This window comes from Barbus barbus (genome assembly GCF_936440315.1).
Source record: "Barbus barbus genome assembly, chromosome: 8".
Taxonomy (NCBI): Eukaryota; Metazoa; Chordata; class Actinopteri; order Cypriniformes; family Cyprinidae; genus Barbus; species Barbus barbus.
Window position 1 is genome coordinate 20,810,003 of NC_136736.1, and position 19,907 is coordinate 20,829,909.

General features: G+C 36.9%; 1 protein-coding gene across 1 annotated transcript in view; it reads left to right on the top strand.

Annotated features, from left to right (window-relative positions):
* The window catches only part of LOC306874378 (lipopolysaccharide-responsive and beige-like anchor protein), a 270,819-nt gene that overhangs the window by 94,781 nt on the left and 156,131 nt on the right, over window positions 1–19,907 (top strand). Inside the window, exons 29-33 of the mRNA XM_079424376.1 lie at window positions 55–391; window positions 8,424–8,599; window positions 12,265–12,343; window positions 12,508–12,641; window positions 13,692–13,753. Of these exons, the coding sequence (XP_079280502.1) occupies window positions 55–391; window positions 8,424–8,599; window positions 12,265–12,343; window positions 12,508–12,641; window positions 13,692–13,753 (788 nt within the window). The remainder of the gene's footprint in view (window positions 1–54; window positions 392–8,423; window positions 8,600–12,264; window positions 12,344–12,507; window positions 12,642–13,691; window positions 13,754–19,907) is intronic.

The following is a 19,907-nucleotide window of genomic DNA, read 5'->3' on the forward strand; positions in this document are numbered from 1 at the left end:
TACTCGTGCATTCAGTGTTTTGAGCAGTGGACTGATGTGGGGTTTTTTTTGCAGAGAGTGTTCAGTCTGATCTTGAGAACGGTTTGTCTCCCCATCGTCGGGACTCTAGTATTGAAGATGGGAAGACCTCAGTCATCACCGAGGAACAGGCTGGCCCAGATGCTGTATCCGAAGCCCTGTCTACTTTGTCCTCTGAAGTCAGGAGTGGTCGAGATGTCACTGATAGAGACAGCAAAGGAAAAAATGTTAATGTCAAGGATATTTTGAGAAGTCTCGTTAGTGCACCATCTGATGACATCATAGTGGACCCTAGCCTCATACCGCCCGGGTTTCTGGGTGCAGTGGGCGATGCTTCCCGTGACCAGTCCGTCCAGTTCCACTCTTTTGACAGGTGAGTGGACAATCGGAATTTATAGTTCACTAGCCAATCCGTGCACATAGATCTCAGCGCTTTGCTAGAAAGTTTTTTTTTTTACTGCTATTGTTCTCTCTTCAAAAATGTACTGACTTCATATAAAAGAAAACAAAAAAAACACGTTTTCTCTTAGATTGTGCTATGGCAGTAGTCTGTCTGTGAGTTTTATGATGGACACCCCCGCAGAGCACCTGACTTCTTCTGTGGAAGTATGCCATTCTATACACAAACAAACAAACAGCCTTACAAAAGCAGAGCCCATCAAAACGAGCCTCAGGAGACGCATACATATCCACGTGCCCATTCTTCCACCAGTGGATTGGTGTCTGTGTTTGGTGGTTTGTGTGTGTGTGTGTGTAAGGGCAGATGGTTATTGTAAAGGGAAAAAAACACCAGTTCAGTTGTTCCACTGTTTGTTTCATATCTAACAATAGAGCTCAACACTAAGCAGGTTCACATTTTTGCTTGCCCTGCCAAAATTTTCACTGGCCTCCTAAAAAAAAGAAAAGAAAATGTTTTTGACCCATGTAACCCAGTGCAAAATTTAACTGGTATCTAAATCTCCTATCACAATAAATATAAAAGTGAAACAGTAAAGACAAGAAAACAGTCAGTTATAAAATCAGAACAAATTTTTAGCAATGACACAAAGAAATACAATATAACAAATAGGGCTGTAAAATCGATGAATCGGATTTAATCGCATGCAAAATGAAAAGGTTTGTGTTTGCGTGATATATGTGTGTGTACTGTGTATATTATATGTATATATAAGTACTTACAGATACATGTATATGTTTGATAAATATATATATATATATATATATATATATATATATATATATATATATATATAAAATATAAACCATGTATAATATTTATATGTGATTTATATTATATATAAAAATATAAATACAGCGAGTTTTTCAGGTAGGTCTGACAGTGTTGAATAAAGTAATCAAATGTAAAATGACAGCATAGTCTTCACTGTGTAAATGAGTGTATAGACTCATCTTTAATTACATTACAAATTTATTCAGACAAAAGCTGTGAGTGATTATCTATTTGTCTTATTTGTTTGATTCATATTAATAGCAGCAGCAGGTATATTTGGCTGCTGTCACTAATGCATGGCTCCAATATACTGATGCATTTTCTTTCAATAGTTTACATTCACTTGAAAATGGTTGTGCTGTTTAATTTTTTTGTGAAAACTAATATAATCATGATTCTTTTAGGAATAGAAAGTTCAAAATAACTGGATTTATTTAGAATATAAATATTTTAAAACATTTTAGCTTTACTGTCACTTATGATCAATTTAATGAATTCTTGTTGAATATAAGTATTAATTTAAAAATAAAATCTTACTAACCCCAATCATTTGAATGGATGTTGTGTACATATACTGTATGTATGGCAGATGTCAGATTGCATGTGCACCAATTATAAACTTTTGTGTCTTTTGGGATTTTTTTATTTATTTTTTATTCTTTTGCATTTCTTCCTGTTTAAAGAGTGTAGTGTAACTTTAGCTCCACGGGGATCGTTGGGTGTGTTGGGAAACAAGATCCATTGCTATGTGTTGGCGAATGTCTGCACTGTCTGGTTTTTATTTGCTGCATTGTCTGTGCATAAGTCTGACATAACCATAGAGGGTTTATTACAAAAAATAAAAAAACAGAAAGAAAGAAAGAAAAATATGATTTTGTGTTGGAAATGAAAGCAGTATGTCATACCATCTTCTTTCTGCTTACCTTCTGCTCTCTCGCATCTCTTCTCCTTTCTGTCTTCTGGGCATCTGTGAGACATCCCTCTGATCTGGCCTTGTGTTTTATCTGAGGAATGCTCTGTCAGGTATCACCACGCTGCTGATATCAGGACAGGGATTACGCTGGCTCCTGCAAAGGATGAGCTCAAAGCTCCCAGCAGTCACTGGAGCTCTCTTCTGCCACCACCACTAAGAAATAAAGACATTCTTAGAGAGGACTTGGCCCTTCATCAGGTCTTCGGTCAAACCAAGCTTCTTTTGTTGCCTGTTTATACCAACACAAATGTTTGGTACAAAAATTTGGTCAGTTTTTTGCATACAATTTGGTAATCATTCCTTACCTAAACCTGCATGCATAAATTCATTTTTTAAAAGAAAAACCTGATAAAAATTAAATAAATAGCCTAATAAATAATGTTATGGGGGGTAGGGGGGGTAATTGGTTACGTCGCAGTGTTGGAAATATTTCTGTTTTAAACCATGAAGACGAGCCAGTGGATATCAAATTAAAAGTATAAGTATTAAAAGTTTTTCTCTTGTGGCCCATACATAGTGAAAAAAAATGAGAAGAAACGTATTTCAGGTTGTTTTCGAAAGTTGGTGCTTGAAATAGGCTAAAGCTTTTTATTTCATTGATTTTTATTGATGACTGCAGTGTAGAGGGTGACACGGGAGTGGATTTTCAAAAATTTAATTTCATGTAATTCATCCATGCTAACACACACGTTCTCTATTTGAATTTTTTTTCATTTGAAAGTAGACATCTCACTCTCTGTAGATATATTGTTCATAGACGGAGTTTTGAAGTTTCTCGCTCAAGTTCACAGAGACCTAGACGGTAGAAAGCGCATCCTGTTTGTTTTAATTACTTTACAGAAGCTCAACATTTCATTGTTATTCTGAGCGCACACTAATAAACGTCGAGTCTTTACAGATTCGAAAGATGTATCGGGGTATGTTTATCTGTATGACCAAAAATTACGGAGATTTTAAGAGCAAGTGAGTGCACCGGCGCCTGTCCTGCAGCGAGCGCGCTATTCACCAAAGCAAACAGGAGGAGAGCATAAATAGACAGGGCAACTAGAATTCAGTTCAGAATTAAAATATACAGTTTATAGTTTATTGATATAAAAGGTATATTTGTGTATAAAGTTGGGTATGATTACTATTCCCGGTACCGCCCACTCCCACTGACATTTTTTCCTGTCCCATCCCAATCACGTGATTCGTAGCGATTTTGTTTCCCATCCCGCGGGATTCCCGAAAAAATGTCAGCCTCTACTGCTGTTAATATTTTAATTATATGGCTATAATTCATTGTATATTAGACCTGTTTTAAAAGACCTTTTCTAAAACATTTTAATTGAGGAGTAAATAGCCTAATCATTTGTTATTGTTATCCTTGCAGCGCATTAGTTAAGCAGTAATATTGCAGGGCAAATTAATTGTAATTTTAATTTAATAATAAAAGTAACTTGATAATAATAATAATAATAATATGCCTAATAAAAGGCTACATTAATTGGAAATGCCAAATCCTTTTAATATTGCCAATAATTGTTGTTTTTGACGATATCTCGGGCTATCGTCTATACAAGATCATCGTCTTTCGATGCAACCCAGCAAGGGGAGGTTATCGTGGGGCTGACAGCACGTTGCCTGTTACGTCATTTGGGCTGCTGTGTTGAGTGCAGTGGCACTGAGCCTATATTTCACTCACTTTAAGCTCTTTTATTTTCCAAATTTAATAGGATTAGTCCAACGAATCGTTCGGTTTGTAATTCATACCGAACTGAAAGCCTCTTACCGAACGGTTCAATATGAATACGGGTATTGTTACACCCCTAGAACGTATGTGTGTGTTTTATGTGTTATAACTTGCTGCTCCTCATTTTTAATCAACTGCAAAAATTGCCTCTAATTTTTTTATCATCATTATTTTGGGTCCTGAGAAGAAAAAGAAAATTGTCAAAGTTTTTACATTTTAATTTTGATTCATTTTTAATAATTTAATAAATTTACATTATTTTTAAAATATTTTTTCAAATATGGATGTGGTCTTTTACATAATATGAGGTCATTAAAGTTGTGTGCTGTGCATAATAAAAGAATAATCAAAATTCAGCTTAAAGTAGTTTTAAATAGAGTATAACATCAACTAGAACATAAAATGTTCCCGAAAAGTATTTCCCAGAGCTTAAAGGAAAGTCTTATCTCCTCTCAGGATCCCCGGCGGAGAGGTGCCGAGTTATCTGGATGACTCCAGCTCTGAGTCTGGTGTTTTCCAAGTCCACTTACTCACTCTCCCTCTTCAACACACACTCACATGTCCTGCCCTCCAAACATTCTCTCTCACTGTCATTCTGAGTCCCGTTTTTGTCTCATTTTGATATGACTATTTTAAGTTGTTTTCCACTGCACACATAAATGAATTACCAACTGAATATTTCAAACCCAGAGTGATGAATACTCTCACTGTACCGTCTGATCAGTGTTGCTGCATTTTTCTCTGAAGTTATACTCTGTGCCAGTATGCATGCATACTTGCTAAACAGAGTGTATGTTGGAACACCCAGGTTGGTATGATTGAATCTCAGGGGATTTACGAGTGCTCTATATGAAAAAAAACAGGGTCTCCTAGATAAAGCGGGCTTGGGGTCAAGGGTAAAACAGACATTAAATTTATTTACTATCAACAACACCCAGATTTCACCATACGTCTTTCTTACCCCACTATTGTTTTGACATGTTTTGGCAAATATTTGCTGATAGGATCCAGAGACCAGTGAATAGTGTCATAATGACTTGTTGGACAAAAATTTGATGTACACAGGGTTAGGATATCACAGAGATAACAAAATTACTGATGTTCTTTACAACAGATTCTTTGATTTTGTCAACTTTGAAAATGAGATGATTTATTTATGAATGAATGAATTAATTAATTAAATGTAGAGGCCTTGTCTGTTTTTATCCATGACATGATATTTCTGGTATCATCTTTGTACCCTAACCTCCAAAGATAACACCAAAGAGTACATTTTTTAATTTCTTTAAATTTAAATAACAAAACAGCACAATATAAAACCTCCATTGGGACTAATTTACAGCAGTGTTTCTTTGTGAAGAAACTAATTGTTCAGCCCTCATTAAACATCAGATGAAAATGTCGATCCACGTCCAGTAAGATCAGTTTCTCACACACATTTCCTCGCACCCGATCTCACATTTGTGCAGATTACGGGAAACATGCTGTTTACATGTCGTCTCAGGGAGTGTTGGTTAAAACTGTTAAATAATTCAGCGTCTGGAATCCAAACTCCACGGATGATGGTCAGCGCTGGCCTCTCGTCTGGTGTTATACACCTGGCAGCTCTGATTAATTGACCGCGGTAGTGAGTTGGGGCTAAGTGTGGCTAATGGTGTGCTGAATAATTTAAAACCTGCGCCTTTGAGCAGATGGATGCTGCAGCCGCACACCCCCACGATCCCACCACCGGTCAGTGCTAAACACGCACTTGAGAGAGAACAGAAATGCGCTCTAATAGAGTTTTTGGAACGGTGGACTGTTGAACAGCAAATGCTGATGTCATGAGCGTGATACTGCGAACCTTCCAGTTTATAAATTCCTTTCGTTTTCTTGGACTGGCTATTTTCAAGTTAAGGAGACATCAGATGTTTAGAAATGGTGTGAGAACACACTCGTTCTCATGCCTTAGCTCCTAGGCAACTTCCAGCGGGATGTTTGAAGCGGTCTGTCCTAGACGGCTCTTATCTGACGCTGGCGTGCCTCCTCAGCCTGTAGCGTCTATGTGGATGTGTTCTGGAGAGGAGCTGGTGACTGCGTAGCATTACCCCCTCTGTCAGCACTGATAAACTCAACACTAGCCACTGTGAAAGGCCAGAGCTCTGTCATGGCTTTCAACTGATATGAACCATTTCCATTTTTACCTCTAGACAATGTAGACTGCAGCAGAGACCCATGACATCATTATGAAAGATTTTAAATACTGATGTGTTCTTTATCTTGTAACATTTTAGCATTTGTGATTTTGAAAGGGTTACCATGGTTACTTTGTGTTTAATGTTTCCTCCCTGGTTTACTTCAACATGCATTCCATTCTTTAATCTTACTTTATATATATATATATATTTTTTTTATTATTGTGAATCATTATAATGGTGTTATAAGACAAATGAACATATGACAAAAAAAATCAAAACTATTTATATTTTAGCCTAGAGAAACTTTTTTAACCAGCTTCACGAGGAGGAATCCTCAGATATCTAAAAGTCTTTAGTCTTTAGGGTGTAAATAAGGTTTTTGGCTGTTTATTTCAAGAAATTACTTTCAAGTATGTTGTTTGAATGTGTGTGTGTATTCTGGTTTAAATGGTTTATGAAGACACAAATGTGTATAATGACATGGGTACTACAATATAAACATGGTTTATGAGGACACTTCCGGTTTCCCCATAAACCAAATGACTTAGACAAAAACACTGTTTAGTATGTTTTCTAAGTCAAAAATTGCCATTTGTTTTGTGTGAGGGATAGCTTTAGGGTAAAAGTATAAAATAAAATACAGTTTGTACAGTATAAAAACCATTACGCTTATGGAGGGACCTTATAAACCACATGCAAGACAATCTAGTATGCAATAGCACAACAATCAAATATCTCTAAGAAAACATCTCTTTTTTTTTTGTTCCCAAAATCCTAACCGCCCAGTTGGTAATTGGCAGGATGAGGAGCATGATGTCATTCCTGAGCCATCTGTAGGTGTTGCTTCACCTGCAAAAGAAGTAGAAATTTGGACCTGAATAGAAATAGAAATGTCCATGGCTAAGACTGCGGATGAAGAGAAACAGCTTCTTGCTTATGCAGCTCAGGATGAAAAAACAGTTTCCAAGAACTAATTTCATAGCTTGTCTTCGCTCTTTTGAAAAGCCTGGTAAAGCAACTATAAAAAATAAACTTTAAACTTTTGACTTGATTGTTTTTATTATTATATTGCACATACTGTGAAAACATGACTGTTCAAAATAAACACCAAAATAATTTATTTTCCAGATTTTTCATTCCCAGCACCAAAATATCTCATTGGAAACTCTTGTCCATACAAGTCTATTTTAGTGTTCAGAGTCTTCTAATGCCAGACCAACAATAGGAACAGACCAAAGTTTAGATCATTATTCTGATCTAAATTGATTGAAAATTGAAAGATTGAAAATCTTTCCCACCATGGCAGCTCTCAAATACTGTTCACCACGTTTATTTGCAAATCAAGCAAGAGCCAATGAAGGCATCAGACCTTTTTATTTTTATTTTTTAAATCTGAATGCGAGCTATTCCTTTTGTAGTCTTTTAATGGATTTTTTTTTTGTGCCTACATTTAATAGTTTTTTTGTTGTTGACATTCTAGGGTTTGATAACTGATAATTATAAACTGCCCTTGTAAAAATGCATTAAGAACCACCAAAATATTTTTCATTTTAATTCTCACAGAAACAGTCAGAGTGCCCCACAGACTGTTGCCTAATACTGTAAACAGAGCACAACCCTTAGAATGAACTAAAATTTTGAAGACATTTTCAACCGCAAAACAGCTTGTTTATCAGATAATCGCAAAGCATGACACTGTACAGCGATGCACAGTAGGTTCTAGACCATAACACACCACCAAATTTAATCAGTCACAAAGTTTAGAGCTCTGAGTGACAGGAGCTGGGAGGCCATTGATTGGTCAGAAGATAGATGCTGCCATTATGGAATATTCTGTGTCAGGGAAACAGGGCTCTAATTACACTAACATGGTAAATGGGCTTCTTGTGTTGTGTGAGCTGAGTGGCGTTTTATGCTAAATCACATTATGTGCAGCATATTTAGCCAACATCATCAGTCTGATCGTTATAGGGCCGCCGATGGAGCAAGAGCTAATGGTTTTTTGACAGAGTGCTTGATTCTCTAGCTCTGTGTATTTATCAGAACATCAGAGTCTGCTTTCTGCATTGCGTGATGAAAAATACATTAAAAAGAGGAACAGCTCAAAATACGTATAATGCAAGCATAAAATTCTTAAGTTCAATTCAACACAATATATTAAATTCAATTCAATATATAATATTTTCTAATAATAATAATAATGTACAACGACAATTTCAGTTCTGGCCATCCTCAAAATCTGTCTGTTATATTGATTAACTATTGTCTTCTTTGTCATTCATCCTTTTACAGGAGTGTTGTTGTCGCACCCAAGAGAATGGGGGGGGCTCCCTCACCAGGAATGAGTACAGTCTCTGCAGCTGCATCCGTCCCATCAGCCACTGCTGCATCCTCAGGTGGAACTCCAGTCAACAGTGTGTCAGTGGTGTCTGCAGGAGAAACTGTTGAGAGCACAGAGTCTGCCCCAGGTGAGTGTCTTCATGAAAAAGCATGTCAATAACTGCACCTTGCCAAAGTACAGAGATTCATATTTCCATCCTAGTATAGGTGATTAATGTGAATCAGAATTTCATCCTGTGTTGTCTTTTACATTTTACACATAATTTTAGGGTTTTTTTTCCTCTTTTTCTAGATAACTGGAAATTATCTAGTGAAATACAAATGCTCTATAAATGAAATAAAAATAAAAATATTTGCAACTGTTCAAAAGTTTTTTTTTTTAAGTAAGTCTCACCAAGGCTGCATTTATTTGATCAAAAATACAGTAAAAACAATAATATTGTAAAATATTATTACGATTGAAAATATCGGTTATCTTTTAAAATATGTTAAAATGTAATATATTCTAGTCATCGCAAGCTGAGTTTTCAGCAGCTATTACTCTAGTTATCGGTGTCACTGTCACATGCTCAAGAAATATTTCTTATTGTGAAGTTAAAAACATTTGTGCTGCTTAATATTTTTAATAATTATTTTGTGGTAACTGTGATATATTTTTATGTATACAAAGAAAGAATAGCATTTATTTGAAATAAAAATCTTTTGCAACATTATAAATGTACTGTCACATTTGATCAGTTTAATGCATCCTTGCTGAATAAAAGTATTAATTTCTTTCCAAAGAAATGTGATTGAATAGATTAATACAAATCTGATTACTCACTGATTAATGGCATTGATATCAATCCAAACTTGCTGTGTGTGTGTGTGTGTGTGTGTGTGTGTGTGTGTGTGTGTGTTTACAGGTTTGGCTGTGTTTTTGAAAATGCCCTCACAAATATAGTGAAACATGTCAAAAACCTAATCAGACTTAATGACATCTTAAGTTGTCTTCACAATTTGAAATCCTCATACATCATGTTTTTCAGTAGATCTAATCATATCAACAACTATTTGTGACGATTAGGGATTGGATTTGAATTGTAGCCAACATCATGATCATCATCATCATCTCTGTCTGAAAATAATTGCGTCTATGAGATGTTCTTTTATTTTGAAACCAACATGTGCGTGCACACATGATCCTTTGTGGGTGAAGGGATTGTTTTTAGTTCCCTTTAGCTTTTCTTGTCTTTGAAGTAGTGTACTCATGGGTCTATAGCTCATGCTTGTAGTTTTAAGCTTGTCTGTATTTTTATGGTTCTCTTGTGTATGTCTGCGCACAAGGAGAGGGGCAGGTCCCAGCTGAATAGAGATAAGCTAATTTTCTCCGAGCTGTTTGAAGTGGCTACTTCATCAGCGAGCGGGAGACTTTGCGCAGACGCACATGTTGGTGCTTAAAGAGCCGCTGTCCCCACAGCCAGGAACATTCCATACTGCTGCAAGAGTTATCCCTGCCCTGAGACCCCACGTGTGCGTGTGGAGAGATATTAGTGTATGCAGATTTATTGTGGTGTGATATTCTGTGAGAGAGAGCATGATCGTGCCAAGGCCTTCACTAGCCCAAAATGTGTCACTTTCAGGGGCAAGATGAAATTTATTGGCATATAATTATTTGTACACTAATCACAGCCACACACAGGGCTAATGGATTCATGGTCTGTTTTATCAGGGGGAGTGTAAGAGCTGCTCTAATGCTTATTTTACATGAATTCTAACGAGAGCAGAGCTATCATTCAGCTAAAGCTCCTTTCACATGGTGTCAGGGCTTCAACATAGATCTTTACTCTTCTCCCTTATATAAAAAAGTGTTGTAGATAGCTGCAGGAAAAGGTTATTTTACTAGGTTGTTAGAAGGGCTGGGCAATATGAATATTGTCAAAGAAAAATGTGATTTATTTTAATGCACTTTATTTGGCTGTTAAGTGTCATTAGACAAATTTAACGATCCCTTCTCGTCTAGCGAGGATTACACACTTGCTTAAACCTCAGTAGCATAAATGGTGTGAAGTATTTGGTGAGTTAATTTCTGTGTTCATCACTTCATACTGTCTCTATTAGGTGATCAATTCATGATTCAGTGATTCATTTGTATTTTCACATGTATTAATAGCGCATTGGATTAATGTTTAAATTGTTTTTGTAAAAATATGCTACTTTTCCAATGTTAATGTTTTTGAAAGAAATCAATGCCCAGCAAAGCTGCATTTTTTGTTAAAAAAAGCTAAAATAAAAATGATAATACAGTAAAACAGTAACATTATGAATATTCTAAATAATATTCTTATCAATCTTGAATACAGTTGTGCTGTAAAAAAAAATGTAGGCATTAATTCGTAGGGACTACAACAAGTTACTTCCCGGGCCCGTTACGTCACAAACCCAGATCGTCACGAACCCAGATAAACCCCGCCCTCGGGAACATGTAACGAAAGGGGCGAGGCCATGTTGTGCTGCTTTAGAGAAGAGGAAGATAAAACTAGGGGTGCATGTAAAAATCTATTCATATGTGAATCGCGATTCTGTCTTCTAACGATTCTAATGGATCACAAGTTTCAAAATCATATGTTCTAAAGCAGTGGTTCTTTATCCTGTTCCTCGCGTCCCCTGCACTATATCTCTCTTTCTCTCTTATTCAGATCGTCAGATCAGCTCCAACAAACTGTTCCAATTATACACTTATATTCACATAGCAATGAGAAGCGTTATACATGGACGCGCGTGCAGTTGCTGTGCTGTATCAGTTTTAATCAGGATAAAACCGTATATTAAAAGCTAACAGAAGCAGTAGCATTTACAAATAACTGCGTATTTAAAAGTATGAACCAACAAAAAAAAAAAAAAAACATACCATTAAGAGCCGTGCTTGCACAGGTTCTGTGCGATCCTCTTCACTAATATTCTCTGGGTCTCAATCGGGCTCAAATTAATAAGCAATATAGACGACGCCATTGTTTACAATACAACTGGAGCACATGCTGCTGAGGTAAGGGGCGGGACGTTTAGACGCACACTAGAGGCGGTTTAGCCAATCACAACACACTGGACCAGCTAACCAATCTGAGCCCATCGTGTATTTCTGAGGGAGTGGCTTCATAAAACCAGGAAATAATCGGGGCATTTATCAGAGAAGGGACTGAGCCGTGTAGAATAAAGGTAAATTATGTGAAAAATAATGCATTTAAAAAAAAAACGAAGCATGAACATGTTTTACTTTCAGAAGAACAGCATTCATTTGAAATAGAAATCTTCTGTAACATTATAAATGTTACTTTTGATCTTGACTATATCCTTGCTGAATAAAAGTATTTATTTCTTTAAAAAACTTACTGACTTCAATGGATGCAATGGATTTTTTTAGATTGTTAAATGGTACTTACAAATTACAGTGATTAAATTTAATTCTTATGTGCATTTAAGAAAAAAGTACATTATTTTGAACTAGATTTTTGCTATTTCCTTGCATTAAATATTGTAAATCAGATACAGTAGATTGGAAAACATTTACTCAGACTTTGTAAATTTTTATGACTTTTTGATTATTTTTTCAGATTATTTTTGTTTCCGAAATAAAAAAAATTCCCAAAAAGCTATATAAAGCAATACAGATACCCCCCCACACACACAAATTCACATAATTATTTTGTTTCTGCTTTTAGAAAAGTATAAGCATTATAGTAACAGTGCTTGTTTTGTTTTGCTTGGCGTGTGTGTATTTGGGTAATGCGTTGTTTACTGGTTGTATTCTCTGCAGGAGGAACCTCCACCAGCTCCAACCTGCCATCTGTCCCTGCTTTATCCCCAATGACCCAGAGCTCCGCCCCCAACATGAGGTCTCCACTTTAAACTGAAATCGCATGCTTTATTTTAAACAACCTATAGATTTATATTTCAGAAATGCATTTTTTTGAAATGCATGATTTCAATAAACGATCTGTTATTTTAAAATTGTCACACTCTATTAAATATTTAAAGGTGTGTTTGTGTGTGTTTTCAGTATCTCAGAGAGGTTGGAACATGCTCTGGAGAAGGCAGCTCCTTTACTCAGAGAGATTTTTGTGGATTTCGCACCATTCCTCTCTCGCACATTGCTGGGCAGTCATGGACAGGAGCTACTCATCGAGGGCACCAGTGAGCTACTGTTCTACTCTTATTACTGACATATGTGGAGTATTCCACACAAATGCGCCTTATCTTTGTTACAGTTTGAAGTGGTGTTCACGTCATTACATACAAACACAGAGACATCTTATCACTCCCAGTATGTTACGAAAGCACTCACACCCCCTTTCTCACCTCTAACCAAATTTACGCAGTAAATGTGGCTGGAAGTATCTTTTAACTCAATGATTATAATAGCAGTGTTCTTTTATAGAGCAGGGGGTCAGAGGTCAGCACACTCATACGAGTGTTTGGCCTGTCCACTGCCACCCAGAGAAATGAAACGCTGATTGATAGCTGCAGGGCGACTTTAGAGAGCCACTTAAAGCAAAAAGGCCTCCTTCCTTCCTCTTCCTCTAGCTTCCTGTTTTTTATCACCTTTAGCTTACATGTTAAATCTCTCGCGCACATTCTACATATGTAGTTCCCTAGCAGCTTCTTTAAAGCTGTATTTCAGATCAATAGAACATATGCTCACCATATTTAGTCTCATGTAATACAAGGCCCAAACATGTATTAGTTGACAGTAGCATCGTGTAGGTTCGTTAAGGTCATCAATACTCTTTGACCCCTCAAGATGGTCTAGAATTAGACAACTCACAAATGTGTGCCAGCAGAACAGACACTAAAAATGAAATGTTTTTAATTATGATAATTTTTTTCCCTCAATACTACTTAATTTCACATTAGAAATCTCATAGAACTGAATTAAAAATGTTTAGTATATATTTCAACACAAATAGCCCAGTGTTTATCACTATATGAAGGAGGATAACATTTGTATTCGCCAAATTATTTGCAATATATATGAAATCGAGATGGGTCTTTACAAAAGTAAAATTATTTGCAGTATTTTTACAGTGTTATTACAAGAGCTTACTTGATTCTGTTCAGTCAGTTGCAACATTTAGCAATCAGCAATGTAAGGTTTGTTTTGTTACATTCAAAATCTTACTCATCGGTAATGGTTAAAAGTTTTCATCTACTAAATCTGAAATGAAATCTCCTTTTTCTTTGTAGGTCTTGTGTGTTTGAAGTCCAGCAGTTCTGTGGTGGAACTAGTCATGCTGCTGTGTTCTCAGGTATGTCATTCCTCATGTTATTCTATTTTCCCCCCTTCACCTCTTTACTGTTAATAAATCCATTGTTGCAGGTGTTATCTTCACACTGCCAGCCCGATTCCTGTCTTACTAAGCTAGGAGTATAGACAGAAGTCCAGAAAAATAGCCAGGGAGCCCTTCTTAATGCTGTTGATATGAGTTCAAAGGTCAGGGGTCTTGACCCAATGTAACGGCCTTGGTCATATAGCCAAGTCACAGAGGATAATGCAACATTGATAGCGTTTCGTGATCGATCGGCCTCCCCATCAGCTTTTGCAGAGAGTATTTAAGGCAGGTAGGGTGAAGGATTGATTGCAGAGCTCTGTGTTCTTGAGTGTGTGTGTCTGTGTGTACTTAGTTCACTATAGTTTGGGAAAGAAATTGTCCCCAAAAGTGATCTAAATCTGGCCAGTCCTCCCTTTGGAGACATTCGAAGACACTGCTATTTGGAAAATTGATTCATAAATAATGTGAATACTGTTTGTATTAATTAATTAATTTGTTTATTTATTTATCTATCTATCCATCCATCCATTGCACTGTGTGTGTGTGTGTGTGTGTGTTTATATATATAAATATATATATATATGTGTGTGTGTATATATACATTATATTGTGATTATGATGTTTAGCTCTAAAACTGGTTAATATTTAGAATCAATGGATCTAGAGAGGGGGTTTTAAATGTGTTAAGATGATTTTCTGGGGTAGGAGGGCAAAGGTAAGCCTGTAGTCATTATAATCAACTGTATATAAAACCATTTACATTGCAAAGTTAGAGTGTCAGTGTCAGTGAGTTATGAGTGCATATGCCAGTGTTTTTATTAAGAGGAAATCAGTGGTATGAAGGTAGAATTGTGTGTGTAGTGTGAGCATTTGTGCATATGCACCCTTTTGAGTGTGTGTGATGGGGGCTAATGGAGGTAGCCATAGATTGCCCTTAGAGGAGGAGAGTCACTGAAGTGTGTGATATTCTGACACTTCACACACACACACACACTCACATTAAGTCGGAGCTACTACGGTTTTAAGTGATAATCATTTTGCTTAAGCAAATGTTTAGTCAATTATCAGTATTAGCAATCCATGGACAAAGGTGAGAATGAATCGTAGTTTACATGCAAATGAGTAATACACATAACCAAGTGCTCGTTGTCTCTTTCTTTAGCACTTTTATTTTCAGAAATAAAGCTCTTCTCGTTCTCCCATTACCCTCTCTGAAGGTAATCCAGACAGATCAGGCATCAGACGGGGCGTCAGGGGCCGCATATATTTGCAGAAGTGAGGCGTGAGGTGGGGGTCCCTCTGTGAACCCAAGCATCTAGAAAAGAGGGAATAAATGACACGCTCTAATGCACCTATTTGTCATATCTGTCACGCTGTTGTGTAATGCTAATCTAATCAAAGCGGAGAATTTGGGTTCTGCCTGCCTCCACTGAAAAAAAAAGCCTCCGGCCCAAACCCTGTTCCAGTGGCGGCACATCGCAGGCCCTGCGCTGCAACAAAAAGGCTGCGTTGCTGCTGATTACGTCAATAAATCATCTCGACTAAATTCTCTCAAAGCTGATGCAAATGTAGTTTTATTGTGCGGGGAGAAACTGTGGAAAAGGCAGTGAAGCTCAAATGAGGTCTTGAGCCCTGTTTACCCCCAGTTAAATTACACAGTCGATTGTAGGGGGATAATTTTGTTTTATTAATGGGGAAGATTTTTTTTTCTTTCTATTATCTGGAAAACAGAGACAAGTCTGGAAGAAGTTTAGGGTCTCCCATTGATCCTGTGGTTAATCAGGACATCTCCGCGCAGGAAGTGCTGTTGTCGTAGACAGGAAGTGAAGCAGTGTATTTGCTGACAGAATAGGTGATGAGAGGGAGGATGTTGATGGATTTAGTTTCTTTTGCTTACATTTCCTTCTCATCCCAAAATAGAATCCAGGCGGATACGGTACCGTCTGCACAAATTTTCTAATTAATATCTATGGTACAAGATGGAGTAGGTTTGGGGCTAGAGGTCAAAGGTTAGGGTCACAGACTAGTTTTTAATCACTCAGGAGCAGGAGGGTTGCTCTGCTGTAAGACAGCGATTCTAAACTGCAATTTTATTGCATCTCTCTGAAATGAATCCCTTTATTCCCAACACAGGATCAATTTTCATAATCTCCTATAAGGCTATTGTGGTTTATTGCTTTTCACTTATATGTGTCTTATTGATAGTTGTATAGAGCTATGCTGGACATATACAACTTTTAATTTAGTTTTGTATTCTATCTGTATTCTGTCTTTTTTGTATTCTATATACTACCTTTGTTCTTTCAGAAATATGGATTTGAATTTATCTATTTATCTAATATATAATGTTAATGATTATTGTGTGCAATTAATTTGCTTGACAGCATTTGTCTGCCAGTCCTTTTGCTTTGTAAAAAGCTGGAGAAAAATAATCTGTTTTAGTGTTATTTAAATTAATGTTCATAGTTCAATACAAGTTCAGTCAGTGGCATTTGTGTTAACAAAAAAATACTATGATAGAATCACTTTCCCAGTCCATAGTCATAATCAGTTTGTTTGCATGAGTATGTCCATGTGCATAGAACGGTAGTTCCACAACAAAAATGATGGTTTAGACAATTTTGCAGCTTAAATTAGACACATTTTTATGATAGAATTAATGTGCAAAAAATTATGGCCTTCAAATATCAGTCTTTAAACCCTTTAACCCCTCTTTAAAGAAATTGACAATGTTTGTCATATATAATTTATTATTAATAAAAGTAAAAAAAAAAAAATTGTATGGGACAATTATGCCACAAATGATGTGGATTAAGCACAACTAGCATTGAACCCAGACCATTCCTTCAATACTTTCAAACAAAACAAAGAATAATGAATGTGGGTGAGAGGAGAGAGAAAGGATAAGCGTAAAACAACAGCTATCAAAGCATCCACTCCGTTTAGGAAATTGCCAGTGATAGGGCTTCAGATTAGGCCCTGCATATTACATGAAGATCATCTTTGAGTGTCCTCATTTTGCCATTCAAGGCATCCACGTAAAAGCCTTGTGTTACACTCAACCTAATTCTCTTTGACACACACGGCTTCACTGAACAAGATATAGCACCTGCTTTTGTGCTGGAGAATATCACTTAAAAAGGTTTCATCTTTTTAATAAATAATGCCGCCTGCATTGAGACACTGACGAGGAGTGGAAGCTGCTGCTCGGTTCATATAGTTGTTGTGGATTTTATTATAGATAAGCATGAAAATACATGCAAAAAGAGTCTTTTGTTAAATGCTACTTTATATAAGCAATTGCAAACTGCTCTCAGATCAGAGTTGGTTTGGAAATCATCTCATTCGTCTGCTTGACAGTGGCCTCCTGATAGCCGTGTGTCTGTCAGATATATATGGGAGTCGGGCAGCCGTGTTTCCCTATATCACCCATTACCGCTCAGACCTTGTGTCAGGTCATCTATTCTTTAAGACATTTATCTTCTGAATGCCTCACACGATGGAAAGGCTGAGGTACAAGAGCAAGAAACAGTATCTTCAGGCGCATTTGCGAAAGGCCTGCGTTGGTATTCTCTCTACTCATTTTAACAAAATGACTTTTTTTTTCATTTATGTATTTAGATCATAAGCTACCTAAAAGCTGCCCACCTTTTGATTATCTCCTTACCTTGATCAGCATGGTTTCACATCTGCTGTCCTGATATTGTTGATGATCCTGACCAGGGAGTCTTTAATGTAGAGTTAACCTGTTAAACAGATGGGCACCTTCGTCAGTCAATACGTACTGGAGACACTGACTTCCCCCTGAGCACTTGGCATTTCTTAACCTCTGACCTTTACGAAGAGGATGGAGAGTGGCCAGTGGCTCGAGTTTAACCCCCTACAGTCACTGTGACTTTGGGATCAATACTCGCAGGGAGAGCAAAAGAAAGAGAAATCGATCGGTTGACTGTCCAGTGAAAACCTAAGCGGTGTCTGTTCTCTCGATCTCTTCATCATTTCTCAACTGCACACTCTCTGTGTCAAAAATGACACCAGTTAATGAGACCTCGTTCATGAAACACATTCAGGTTTCAGTGTAAAATGTTCTTAAAATAGTTCTTAATAGTTCTAGTGTCATTAAACTGATATGCTTCTTAATCCTGTGATGGCCGAGGTTTAACTAAGGGCGAATTATTGACAACTGTACTAAGGATTCTCTGCTTTACATATCTGAATATCTGTTTTAAAAATATACATTTTAAAAGTGAATGAATTGTAAGATGCCCATTTTCAAGAGTAATTATGATAACAGACAAAACTTTCTTTGTCATTTGCACTTTTAAATCGCGTTAGTGTCGTGATCAGTTATTGGCCGATCTTAGTGTTATAATATCAGAGACTGGTATTGGCTTCAAATTTCCTTATTGATACACCACTAGAAGAAATTCGTTCTGCTCCTTTTCTTGAATGAGGCCCAAGATTCCCATTTTTACCAGGAAAATATGTAAGAAAACATACTATGATCTCATTATGCCAGTTTGTTTTAAAAATAAACATTTTAAAAGTCATTACGGTAATTCTTCTGTCTTTCTTTACAGTTTTATATGGAGAGGACGAACACTGCAAATGGATATAAAAATGAATTAAACAACAAATAAAAATGTGAATATTTAAATCATGTGAACACTCTCTTATTTACTCTAAGATTTATATATGTATTACATATTTGGTTAGCAACTTTTCCCTTACTTAAGTGTAAGTTGACCTACTGTAAAAGATCTTTAACAATTCCCATTCTTCTTTATGCATTTTTTAACACAATATAAATTGAGCTTTATAGCTCTGTCTATTTATTTTAATGGCAGCATTTCAGTTGAGTATGAAGTATGTAACCGTATGTGTTTTGGTGCACAGTGTGTTTGAATGGCCATTATCAATCACGTTATTCAAGTCGCTTTGGACTACAAGACACAGGCCCTTTCTTAAAACAAAAGTAAACTAATATACCATGCATTACTGTATCTTTGGTTAGTTGTATCTTACTTACCTAAGAGTATTTGACCTGCACCTAAAAAGATATTCAATGCAAATTCAAAATTTGCTTTTAAAAATATAGCTATTTAGGGACATTGCCAGTGCAGACCGTTTTGCCTCATGTTGTCTTCTCATTTTTAACTTCGTTCCATAAACGTCACAGAAGTGAAGAGGAATGTGGTTGAATCTGAGGTTGAATCTTTCTCCCTCCCTTCTCGCAGTCGGACCTAGACCCCGCTGAGAGGCATAACACATACGCAAGGTTCAAGCGCAGGCCCAGGCCACGTGTTGTCTTTCCTCCTCTCCATCTTTTTCCCTCCTCCACCCCAGACAACGACCCACGAGGGTCTCTGTGCCGGTGGATAACATTGCTCTCAGCATTCTTTGAACGCAGGGCTCCGCGGAGGCCCAGAGAAAACACACTAACACCAACTGGCACTTAATTTTGCCGGCGCCCTGCCGATGCGAGCTATGCGTCCAGAGAGGGGGCTCTTCCTGACAGGAAGTGAGAGGGAATGGCATGGGGAAAGCTTACGACTTGAGTGACTTTTAATTCACTCTCTGACTGCAATATTGTTGGCTGGGAAAGAGGCATATTGAGGCAAATTGTTTTTTGTTTTTTTAAATGGTGCCAATGGATTAACAATCCAAAAGTGCAAACTTTTTTCTTTAACTGTTGAAGACCCTGATAGTATGCTGATGGAGGTCTGGAATACCTCATTCAAAAATCTCTTTCCTAACATGCTCTCTTTGTGTCACTATTTACATACGTGGATATGTGTATTTACAAATCAATATCATATTATCACTGTGTGCATTCTCACCATGTGTTGAATATAAAATAATCGTTGTTTCTTTAGCCCAGAAAGGAAAACAACAAGATTTATGTATGCTATTATCATTCCTGTCAAGTTAGATTATTTCAGTCATTGCCCACCTCCTAAACCTTCAATAGAGAGTGAGAACTTTTTTGTTTTAAATAAATGAGCAGTTTTTGGAAATCTTTTGACACCTCTAAGCCCAACTCATCGTAAGGAAGCTTCTAATCTCATCAGTGTATTTAACCACAATCCTCTGTGGTCGTTTAATGTAGTCAGAGTAAATATTTGCTCCC